The sequence below is a fragment of the Siphateles boraxobius genome, unplaced genomic scaffold (assembly GCF_051911475.1).
Source record: "Siphateles boraxobius isolate OS27281-9 unplaced genomic scaffold, OSU_SipBor_1 56, whole genome shotgun sequence".
Lineage (NCBI taxonomy): Eukaryota > Metazoa > Chordata > Actinopteri > Cypriniformes > Leuciscidae > Siphateles > Siphateles boraxobius.
This window is the reverse complement of record NW_027509182.1, coordinates 9164079-9176475: the sequence shown is the minus strand read 5'-3', so window position 1 is coordinate 9176475 and position 12397 is coordinate 9164079. Positions and strand designations below refer to the sequence as shown.

General features: G+C 38.7%; 1 protein-coding gene across 1 annotated transcript; it reads left to right on the top strand.

Moving 5' to 3' along the window:
* Nucleotides 1-433: 433 nt before the first annotated feature.
* Nucleotides 434-11642, top strand: stip1 (stress-induced phosphoprotein 1). Its single transcript, XM_077206648.1, has 14 exons — nucleotides 434-542; nucleotides 2811-3020; nucleotides 4280-4421; nucleotides 5923-6064; nucleotides 6736-6901; nucleotides 7003-7129; nucleotides 7822-7924; nucleotides 8108-8228; nucleotides 8335-8431; nucleotides 8558-8682; nucleotides 10042-10078; nucleotides 10173-10276; nucleotides 10370-10542; nucleotides 10857-11642. The coding sequence occupies exons 1-14, from the start codon at nucleotides 525-527 to the stop codon at nucleotides 10927-10929; spliced, it is 1638 nt and encodes a 545-aa protein (XP_077062763.1). The 5' UTR covers nucleotides 434-524; the 3' UTR covers nucleotides 10930-11642.
* Nucleotides 11643-12397: the final 755 nt, after the last annotated feature.

The window sequence follows — 12397 nt, the reverse complement described above, 5'->3', positions numbered from 1 at the left end:
TCTGGGTCTCAGGAGGATATAGAAACGAAGAGAATTCTAGAACACCTCAGAACATTCAGCATTACTTTTCTCACCAACTTTAGTGCTCGTTTCTTCAATAATCAACCGTTAATCCAATCAGAGACGGCAGCGCTGCTTCTACGGTTAGAAAAGTAACATTCTTAATTTCTACTTCTCAAATGTTTCTTTCATTCGGTTGCCAAGCATTCCGCATCGATTCGTACATTTGTGCTAGAATTTTCTGGAGACTGATTTTGCTTCATAATTACAAATGTCATCTTTTATGTGATATAAATATGAATTAATGCACAAATTACAATAAGTATGAATGTGGTAGAATGTGTGCCTACGAATAGTTTGTATAATGTAATTTACTTTCAATTATGTACATCATCGTGACATTACATAAAACCTATAAAACTGATGGGGTTAAACTACAATACCTGGCAACCCATCTCCCGGCTACATTGATAATAGGCAGAGAGGCGGAGCGACGCTAGTGTCTTGGTAGATTCTGGAACCTCATGCCCACTATGGAGAAAGTAAGTAACTTGTATAACTTAGAAAAGCCTGTATTATATATTATGACGAAGATGGTGACTTTTTAAATCATTGTGCAAAATAAACTGTTACAAATGTTATAAGTGTTTTGCTTGTTTTAAAGACGTATTCAGTGTAGCTCAATATACACCGCATCAATGATAGTAATGGCTAGCTGGCTAACAACGCGTTAGCAGCTGGATATGTCACGCTGTGCTTTAACCTCCGACCTGTGCGAACCATTTATCTGCAATGGTTAGCTTAAAAATAATATAAATATAGATCTGTTCTGTGTAAATTATGCAGGTTTATTCATCTGGTCGATCTTCTCCATCAGTTAGCAAGTTAGCATAAGCTCATGTCAGATCTAGAGACGTCTCTGTGTGTGTGTGTGTGTGTGTGTGTGTGTGTGTGTGTGTGTGTGAAGGGCGGAACGTCATTTCATTCAGTTAACGTTACTCGTGCTAAGACTAAACTGATGGCGTTTCTTATCTTTTCTTTCAAATGATATTACATGACATTCCAATCAAAGTTAGAAATATGTATAGCATTGTGAAGTCTCCATAATTCGGTTACCGTTACAAAAATGGGACATTTCTAATAGGACTCTACCACATCATTTATTTTTTTATTAACGTTATGCTTATAAGGATAGTTCACCTCAAAATGAAAATTCTGTTATCATTTACTCACCCTCAAGTTGTTCCAAACCTGTATGATTTATTTGCTGAACAATTTTGAGGTTAACTATCCCTTTAAGTGTTGTAAAAAAAAAGAGAAAAAGTTGATCCCATAGGGTCTTTTTTCATTCACTTGGTATTATACAATTCTTATTTGTCCTTATTATATAATTTAATGCTAAAAAGAGAGAAGTGTTGCAAAGTGGGAGAATTGCCTGAATGTAAGTTGTTACTCCGGGACATCAGCTGTGACGTTTTATCAAATCTCAACAACAGATGCTGCCCACCTGAACACAATGAATGTGTCATCTCACACAGTTCACTGTTTCTAAGAGCTTCCATTTAAAAGAATATAGTTTAGGTCATTTAAAAACCAACACACTCCTAGGTAGGGTTGCTCCAGCCGTTAACCAGTTCACACTAGACAGTTCGTCTTAGTAACTTCTAGCTAGTTTTTGTATTTTATTTGGTTGCACCATTTGTTTTTAGTCACCATAAAATCATACTTGACAATTCTTATTTATTTTATGAAATGTAGCACTATTTACCTGTCACTCACATGAGTTCGACCAATAGCAAATTCCAACAATCCAATCCATTCCCGATGGAAGAGTGCCGCTGTCTTTAGAGCTTTGTCTTTGAACTTCCGTTTTTGTGGTATCTCTATATATTTCTGTGGCATTGCTGTCGAAGAGTAAATAGCTGTTGAAGTAGGTTTACTTATTGAAGAGTTTTAAAAAAGTTATCATGAGCATTGTAATGTTTGAATGCGGATGTCATAAATGTCAGTAGACTGGGAAGATTTTAAATCGAGCGGTTCATTCATAAATATGTAAAATTTTACATTCATGCTGTGGAAATACAAACCGAAGACTGAACACAACCAGTGCAGTGCTGAAAAGGGGCGGGGCTACTTCTGTTTCATGCTGGCTTTAAGACAGAACATAGCTAGCAGGTCGTGAGCTCTCCGTAAACTAATGCATAGTCGCCTAACATCAGTTTATCCTTGATACTTTTGCCTTGCATATCTAACAGTTTTCCTTTGAAATACGATACTAAAGTATTAGCCTATATGTAAATAACATTCACAAACTGTACTTGAAGTTAACAAGGATTAGTACAAAAAAAGTGATATTGATTTACATTTTAAGTGTGAATGTAAAAAAAATATAAAGTAATTTATTCACAATGCTCTCTAAACAAGTAAATGTTAAGATTATCATGTTTCTAAAAAAAATTAATTTTGGCAGTTGAAATAAGTGCTTATTGATGCAATTCAGTCAACCTGTAAATCGTCTCAACTGAAAAAATGCAGCGCTGCCAAACCGCTCTCAAGCGCCCACAGCTAGGCGTTTTCAGCAGAGCGTCTAGCGTTTTCAGCCAGCTAAAAACGCTTTGGGGACACACGGCTTTAGTGTGACATTTCAACTAAGTATAATGGTGCAAAATATTTAGTATCGCGTACGTTGCAACTTAAGCACTGCTGGTGCAGCTGGCATGTTTCTAGTTAAATTAAGTGCTAAATGTTGTTGCTGTTCTTATCCTGACGTTTTATGATGTAAATGTTTTTTTATCTGTCCTTGTCTCTAGGTATCGCAACTGAAAGATCAAGGTAACAAAGCGCTGAGCGCAGGAAATGTTGAGGAGGCGGTTAAGTGCTACACAGAGGCCCTGGCGTTAGACCCTTCCAATCACGTCCTCTTCAGCAACCGCTCTGCCGCCTATGCCAAGAAGGGAGATTATGACAATGCCCTGAAAGATGCCTGCCAAACAATAAAGATCAAACCGGACTGGGGCAAGGTGAGTTGTTAATAAAAAATAAAAAAAATAAAAATAAAAAAAATTCCGCCCTGATAGATTACCATTTTTAGGGCTGCAGCTATCGATTATTTTATTAATCAAGTATTCTACCGATTATTTCATCGATTAATCGAGTAATCAGATAAAAGTTGTGGTAATAAAAATGGATCCAAATGAACAACAGCCTTACGTTATTGGAAATCTAAACAAAAAGCACAGGCAGAGAACACGTTTGAGTTTACGTGGAGCAGAGTTTACTGTCAACGGAGCTGAGGTATTTTATTTATCTGCACGCATGTAAATAATTAAAGCGTTGTGCTTCTCTTTGGGGAAAAAAATCCATATATTCTCAGGCCCTGTTTACACAAGAATGCTCGCGGGTGAAAACGTAAAAATATTTTATCAGATGTGCCTTTCGTTTACACTGCGACGGCGTTTTTGGGGCTTAAAAATGCAAAAAAGTGAAACCACCCTCCAGAGTGGAAATCTTTAAAACGATCCACCGTCGTGTTCCCATCTAAAGGGTAAAAACGCAAATCTGCTCACGGTGGCTCTCGTCGTGTGCGCATTTACGTCACAGGCAATGCGCAGGTACAGGAAAATAACAACCAACATGTCGGATTATTTCCATACGTCGACCTTCAAGTTGCCCTAGCAGCTCTGATAAACGTACAAGAGTCTTTTTGCTGTTCGCTTCGCCATGTTTTGATTTCGCGCTACTAAGGAGAAAAGTAGAAGGAAGGTTGTACGCAGGCCAACGGACTTAGTGTTGTTGTGTGGCAGTGCTTCACATTGCCACCTAGCCGCATGGAGTGCATACTACATCGAATTTCACACACTATTGCGTCACCATATGCACGCAGATTTCCCCCCTATAACACTCGTCTAAACGCAGAATAAAAAGTGATAACGCAACGCCACTTTTGCGTTTTCTCTTCAGATCGTTTCCGTGTAAACAAAGCCACAGAGTCTCAGCCTTTGTTATTTCACAATAGCACTATGCAATATTATGATTGTAAATGGTTTTTAATATATTGCGTAGTCTTAGAAAACGGTGTAATAATGCGGTTCATGGATTCACGTCCGTAGAAGGCGTCACTTCCGTTATTTTGCCGGTTACTCGACATGGATAAATCGCAATAGAGGATTTTTTTAAATCGAGTACTCTACTTTAATTGAGGAAACGTGACAGCCCAGCTCTCTTCTTCTTCCAGAGCCATTCTTCATTTTCCATATGTTGTATTCTGTCTTTTTTTAAGGGTTACTCGAGAAAAGCTGCTGCTTTGGAGTTTCTTGGGCGACTAGAGGATGCCAAAACGACCTATCAGGAGGGGTTACGTCAAGAGCCGTCCAATCAGCAACTCAAGGAGGGACTTCAGAACATGGAAGCACGGTTAGCAGGTAAAGAATGTTTTCATCCTTTTGCCATAGTTTTTGAAGAACTACCACAAAGCCAGGGTTTTTCCTGCTTTGGAAATATTTTTTTTTATGCTAACCAAGATTTATTTGAACATTTAATGTGACGTTGCCTGACGTTCTGCAGTACAGGTACCTAGGGCAGTGCGATTAATCGCTATTTATTTTCGTTTTTGGCTTACAATGATTATGAAAACAAGATAATCAAGTCAAATCGATTATTGTGCTGCTGCCTCATTCCTTCCAGCGCACTTTCCTTTCCTTCACAGCAGTGCGCTTTCGTTCCTCCCTAAAAGTATTGTAAACGTGTTGTAAAAGGCAGTCTACCGTTGCTGAACTGCGGGACGTGTTTGATATTAAACGATGTTATTTAAAAGAGCATTGGGTGAATAAAAGATGACAGTATTTTCATTTTTAAGTGAACTTTTCCTTTAAGTAAACGTGCACAGTTTAATAAAAACGCATTTAAACAGTATATTGGATCTGTACATTTAAAGTGACAGCAGCCTAATATAAAAGCTGTAGTCTCTCATTAACGATAGTCAAACAACAATTGGCAAAAGAATAACACTCGCTGATCTTGACTGAATAACTTAAGTAGATTTAATGAGGATTAATCTATATTTAAAGTGCACAGTAAGATTATGCAGCGTTGTTTTACATTTGATTACTACATTTTTTTGTTGAAGGCTATTACTTATCTGAATACCACTGTTAGTACAACTTCCTGAAAAACTTAAAACACTTTATTTTATTCATAATTAGCTTTATTGTATTGCTGGCTGTTTACTTGTCTTATGTTAATTATTTTAGGACCCTTTTCTTACATTTGTTAACCTAGTACTAGTTTTTGCTGATGTATCGATAATTGTGAAATTTCACTAATATTTAATATAACTCTTATTGTAAAATAAGACTTGATCATATCGCCCACCAATGAAGTCCAACCCCCCCCCCCCACCCCCCCACCACTCTCTGACCCCCTGAAGGAAGGCCGCTGTGATATTCACACCCTGACTAAGACACATTGGGGGAAGCATTTAAATAATCCTATGAATGCATATAAAACATCCAGATACGAATCGCATCGAATTTTAAGTTTAATCGCGTCGAATCAAATCGAAAACCTGTGAATCGAATCAAATTGAAAACCTGTGAATCGAATCAATTCGCTGTCTACCCACAGATTCAATGCCCTACCAACTGATTTTTTTTTTCCCCTTGTGCAAGTCAAAATATTCACTCTCAGTCTGAATAAGCCTTAAAGCACATATACCTTTGAAACTGGTGTACTGTAAGCCCTCTCAAGCCTCTTTGGGTAAAACAAAGAAAAGAAGCTTAGTAGGATTCCACTTGTTCTTTTTTAGTACCTTTTTTTTCTAAAAATAAATGGTTATTTGTAGTGTGTGTGGTGCAGCATGGGAAGAAACGGATAGATAAATCCTCAGATTTACTGTGGTGACTAATGTTGTCATGTACTTTTCAGAGAGGAAGATGATGAACCCATTTTCCATTCCCAACTTATATGAAAAGCTGGAGGGTGACTCTCGAACCCGAGCGCTGCTGTCGGACCCCAGCTACAAGGAGTTGCTGGAGCAGCTCAGGAACAAGCCCTCAGAGCTTGGCACGTAGGTGCTCTCTGTACCTTTCCGCTGCTCGCTTTCTCTGCGTCTGTCTTAGCAGAATGTACAGTTATGTTGGGGGCACACCAAAAGATATTTAAAATCTTATATGATTTTCAAAATGTGTGAGACCACAAACATGAGGACAAATAATACTAGATTTAACAGTTTTGCCTCAAGAGTGTGCGATGTGAAGAAGACCACAGCACACATGAACAGATTTTCCCGACTGTGAAAATGAGAAATCTCAAATCTCTCGAGACATCAGAATAAACATTTCGGACGATAGGCAGGAAGAAATGCTATGATAGTGTTTGGAATGCTTTTGACTGAACATTGCCACAAATCGACAAGCCGGTCCTCCATCTCTGATGTCCATATCCCTTTCACACATCTCGCTTTCTGATTGGGTATTGTTTCTTTCCACCTGACAATCAACAGAGTAGGTGCATGTTTGTCCTCAGGGTTCCCCCCACACATCAGGATTTCTGATCGTAAATATTCAACAAATATTAGGCTATCTCTGGGTATATAGTAAATTGTTATACTCTATACATGCCATATTTTCCAATAAATGTGATTAGCATGCCTTGTCTAGTATATTCTAAGAATTTGTTGTAATCTCTAGTTGTTTCCTTTTTTTTTTTTTTTTTTTTTTTTTTTTTTTTAAACTGTAGTAAACTGCAGGACCCTCGCGTGATGACCACTCTCTCAGTGCTGCTGGGGCTGGATCTGTCTGGCATGGATGAAGATGATGAACCGTCTCCGCACCCTCCTCCTAAACCCAAAGAGACAGCTCCGCCCCCTCCTAAAGAGGAAGACCTGCCAGAGAACAAGAGAATGGTACTCTTTGCCAAAGCACATGGTTTGGTGTAGCATCACTGTACATGTAGTGCTCTGACTGAAGTGGCTTAATGCTTGTGTCTGACCTCAACCCTGACCAGGCTGTGAAGGAGAAGGAACTGGGAAACGCTGCATATAAGAAGAAAGACTTTGATACTGCACTGAAGCACTATGAAGAAGCTTTAAAGCACGATCCCACCAACATGACCTATCTGTCAAACCAAGCAGGTAAGAATTATACATATTAGATATGTGGTGCAGTGGTTAAAGCTAGGGTGTGCAGTTCAGTAGAGGCTAGCAATAGCAAGCTAGCTTTGGATCACTTTAAATGATCAAGCAAATCTTTGGCGGGACAAATATTCTTTTTGGCAGACGTCAAAATATTTTTAAATGAAACTAAATTTAAATGCAATAAAATTTTTACATTTTCTGTACTTTAGTGAAATAATGGAAATATTCGTTTTGGTCGCTTGCCTGTTTCCTTATAATAGTCCAGAAGTTTTTCGGTGTGTTATGCTCTGTTTTTAATATGTCATTACGTTGCTGTCTTGCCGTCAGCCAATCGCCGCATTGCTGCTCGTGGTTTCGGGTATCGATATATCTGCCGTTTCCCATGAAAACACAGTGATCTCAGAAAAATAATATATATATATTCATTCTAATAACCATTTAACCACTTAAAAACAACAGTGAGATGCATAGCATCAAAAAAAGAATGCATCCTTTTTGTAAATGCTCATTATTGTGTTTGTTAGCTCTTGCCCTTCCACTTAGCTTTGGTTCAAGTGTGCGAATTAATGGTTTGGTGGTGAGTTTATTTTTTAAAAGTCTTAAATGGGATGAAGCCACCTTAACTACTCTTCACAATCACACAACTGCTGGATGCTTCTGATTCAAATGATTTGTTTTCACTCTCTCAGCTGTACATTTTGAAAAGGGGGATTTTGATAAGTGCAGAGAGCTTTGTGAGAAGGCCATTGATGTGGGCAGAGAGAACCGAGAAGACTACAGACAGGTTGCCAAGTAAGTTCGTTTTCTGTACTAGAACAAAACTGAAAAATAAATGTTAATTTAAATGTCGATATAGTCGAATGTTGTAGTTGATTTCCATTAGAAGTGTAAACGTTTTACAGGTCAACTTTTACATTTTCACCTTTGGTTGCTTTACAGTATGTACAAAATCTCTTTCTTCCTGTCCTTTTGCAGGGCATATGCCAGGATTGGTAACTCCTATTTTAAGCAGGAGAAGTACAAAGAGGCGGTCCAGTTCTTTAACAAGAGTCTGACAGAGCATCGCACACCTGACGTCCTCAAGAAATGCCAACAGGTCATTGAGATTTGTTGAAAAATCCAGATATGCTTATATATCTTTCCTGTTAGACTGGTGTCCTGGTCATAATTCACCTCAAAATTAAAGCGATGAAATCTTGCAGGCGGAGAAGTTTTTGAAGGATCAGGAGAAGCAGGCCTACATTAATACAGATTTGGCTCTGGAAGAGAAAAACCAGGGCAATGATGCCTTCCAGAAAGGTGTGTATATGAACCAAATCCACATTGCTGTAACCTCACACAGAAGATTCTGATTTTGAAAATGAGATGTGTATAGTAATTGTTAAGAGTGCGATTCGAATTGTTCTGTTTGTGTGTATTTTGAAGGTGACTATCCTTTAGCCATGAAACATTACTCCGAGGCCATCAAGAGAAACCCTTATGATGCAAAACTCTTCAGCAACAGAGCTGCCTGCTACACCAAACTACTGGAGTTCCAGCTGGCCCTTAAGGTACAATCACACCTCAGGGCTCCAGGCTAACATTTAGGAGCACTGGCCCCAGTGCCACTAACATCTACAGATGGTGGCACCAGCACCTGATTTAGTTGCACTGCACATATAATATACATTTTTTTAATGTTCTGTCTTTTAGAAATACACATTTGAGAGTAGCTTGAATTGACTGTACCTGGAGCTAGTTGGAATACGGATATACATTTATTTTCATTAACGAAAATGGTAACCTCTATAAAAAATGTAAAAACCAAATTTTTATAAAGTCAAATTTAATATTCAGACTGTATAAGTTGGAACTCTACTCTTATTAAAATTAACCATTGGTCTCATAAATTTGTAGATCATTACCACGCATTGCACCTCATTACGATGGTAGAAAGCAGGGGTGTAACGATATTTGAACTGAAAGATACTCTCATGGTGAACCGAACACGCCCAGCCATAGCCCATTGTTGAGGGTGACCTCACTTTACCTTGTGCTGCAAAACTAATTTTTCTTCCTTACTATTTGATCAAATAGTAAGTAGGGGTGTAACGGTACACGTATTTGTCCTGCGAATCTTTGTGTGTCTTGTGTACAAGACAAATACAGCGTTGTAGCCTAACCACCATTAATCACCACCAATAATTGCAATAAGCCCTGCGTTACTTTCGATAAGACACAGTGTCATTTTTCAAACTGTCCATTTTATCATGAAATTCAAACAAAACATGTTGTTTTGATGCTCTCTAAAGGGATAGTTCACCCAAAAAATTTAATTAGCTTGGCTAATTGCTCTAATTGGCTAATTTTAATTTTTGGGTGAACTATCCCTTTAATGTCGCGTGACAGATCGCTGTATAGGCGCCTCAGTTTAAGCAGCAGCTCGAGTGAACGTAATCATCTCTTCCTAATAAACATGGATTAACATCTGCAGTTATGTTGAAAGATACAGTACAACTAAGTCAAACGTGATCTATCTCGTGTAATCGTTCAATCAGTGTTTCAACGGTGGAAAGACATCAGTTAAACAGCTTGTAAATAATATCCCACATAGCATTACCTCAGGCAAGTCATTCAGTGTCCACAGCTTGTTAGACAGCTGGAGACAGCTTTCGCTAAATATTTGCACTATATTAGCCATATATATTAATTATATTTTACTTAACCTGTTATTGATGTCTTGATCCTTAAGAAACTTAATTTATTACAAAGACAGAGACAATTTGTTCAGTAAACCACCGTTTAAAATAAATAAATAAAAATGAGCAATTTAATGTTTAGTTTTCTAGATGAGATCTTTGACTAGTTGTTTACTAGTTTACCATTCTGTCTTGTCTCTGTTAACCATCAACTCTTGGTCTGTTTATCAGGACTGTGAGGAGTGCATCAAACTGGACCCTAACTTCAGTAAGTGCTGTACATTTTGTTTGCTAAACTTCCCTGTGACAAAGTTATTGTTTTCTGCAAAAAACTTTACACTATCCACTTTCACTTTATTTAGTTAAGGGTTACACACGCAAGGGAGCAGCACTGGAGGCTATGAAGGACTTCTCTAAAGCAATGGATGTCTACCAGAAAGCTCTAGATCTCGATTCCAACTCAAAGGTATGGCAAAACTAATGGATCTCTGAGATTTTTAGGAGTATTGTGCTGGTGAAGATGGCCCTACACCAACATCATATTTCTCTGTCACTACAGGAGGCCACAGAGGGTCTGCAACGCTGTATGATGAGCCATGCAACACGTAACGACAGTCCAGAGGATGTGAAGCGGAGGGCCATGTCCGACCCAGAGGTGCAGCAGATCATGAGTGATCCTGCCATGCGCATGATCTTAGAGCAGATGCAGAAAGACCCACAGGCCCTCAGCGAGTAAGAAAAGGAAATATTTTATATCTTCAATCTAGGAAACTTTGCTTGTTACTGATTTAGATTTTTTTTGGGGGGGTGGGGGATGGGGGGGCTGTCAATTTAAATGTAGAACTGTAACAATACCACCATAATTTGCAATTATTTAGTATACAACATGAAAAGTAATCCAGCATTCCTCTTGAGAATTAGGGGGAAACTTAATTGTTATGAGAATTTCAAATGCAAAAAATCGTAATGGTACAAAAATGTTCTTGAATTTGTGGAATTTGCATTTTTTACAAACTTTTTAAATCCTATTTCTTCTGTCCATCCAGTCACCTAAAGAACCCCGTCATCGCTCAGAAAATTCAGAAACTGATAGATGTTGGGCTAATAGCTATTCGGTGATCCAAGGAAACCAGAAGAAAACCAGGACATTTTTCATCTACAGAACAACAGAAGAATACGAAGGATGGCGGCATTCCAAATTATTTACTTCATCAAATTTAACAGGCACCCTTACCCTTCTCCTCCCAATCGTCCCAATAGGAATGTATTTTTTTTAAAGCCTTAATTGGATTGAAAATGCAACGGTCTTTCCTCTGCACTAAATTCACTAGTGTCAGTGTTTTTCAGGCATTACAGTGTTACAGAAAGAAAAGATCTAGCCAGAGTGTTAAGAGTGGTTTTGAGCCTTCATATTAAAAGCATTTTTTTTTACATCAATATTTGCCATTGTTTTTGTTTTGTATAATTTCATAATGCTTAAATGCAGATATGTTATTCTGAATCTGTCCTCTTTATGTTTTTTCCCCCTGCTTTGGAGGAGAAGAGGGGAGGGGAGCAATATGACATTAGCTTGCCATCAGTGATTCATTTTCACACAGTAGGCCTGTTAGAAATCTGTCTGTCTCTGAATCTGAATCCTTTGTTATTATTATACTATATAATGCACTTCTATTTGTGGGGGAGAGGTTCACAGCTCAGAGGGCTTGTTCAAGCTAAATCACCTCCCACCTGTTTCGCTTCAGTTCATACTTTGCGATCGATTAACTGACTGTGATTTCAGCATCCCCATATTGAAATGCAACATCAGTTTAATAAAGTTCTGGATCCATGAAGTTGTGTGATGTTTGTGTAACTCAACATGCATTTTATGTGTTTATTTGGAATGGTACACTACCATACTACTTGCACTATTTTTGTAGTATGCATATTGTGTGTAGTATTTGAACAAAGTATACACATCAGCCAAAACATTATGGCCACCTGCGTAATATGCTGTTGGTCCTCCAAAACAGCGCTGACCCGCAGAGGCATGGACTCTACAAGACCCTTGAAGGTGTTCTGTGGTGTCTGGCACCAAGACGTTAGCAGAAGATCCTTCAAGTCCTGTAAGTTGCGAGGTGGAGCTGCCGTGGATTGAAGTTGTTGGAACATCCCACAGATGTTAAAATGGATTTAGATTGGGTAATTTGGAGATTCTGGGAATTTTGGAGCCAGGGCAACACCTTTAGCTCTTCCTCAAACCATTCCTCAAAAATGAGGCCACTTCCACCAGGGAACACCATTTTCAAGACGAGGGTGTACCTGATCTGCAACAATGTGTAGGTAGGTCGCACAAGTCAAATTTACGTCCACATAAATAGACCCAGGTTTCCCAGCAGAACATTGCCCAGAGCATCACACTTCCTCCACAGTCTTGTCGTCGTCCCACAATACATCCTGGTGCCATATTCCCCAGATAAATGGCGCGCACGTACATGACTATCCGTCCATGTGATGTAGGAAAATGGGAATGAAAACGGGACTCGGTGACCATCTTCCACTGCTCCAGTTCCGACGCTCACATGCCCATTGTAGCCGTTTTTAATTG

Bases quoted from the DNA above. Each gene is read 5' to 3' on its own strand.
- stip1 (XM_077206648.1), top strand. The intron at 7,925-8,107 runs GTAAGTTCGTTT...GTCCTTTTGCAG, and splicing joins GACTACAGACAGGTTGCCAA to GGCATATGCCAGGATTGGTA. The intron at 10,079-10,172 runs GTAAGTGCTGTA...CACTTTATTTAG, and splicing joins CAAACTGGACCCTAACTTCA to TTAAGGGTTACACACGCAAG.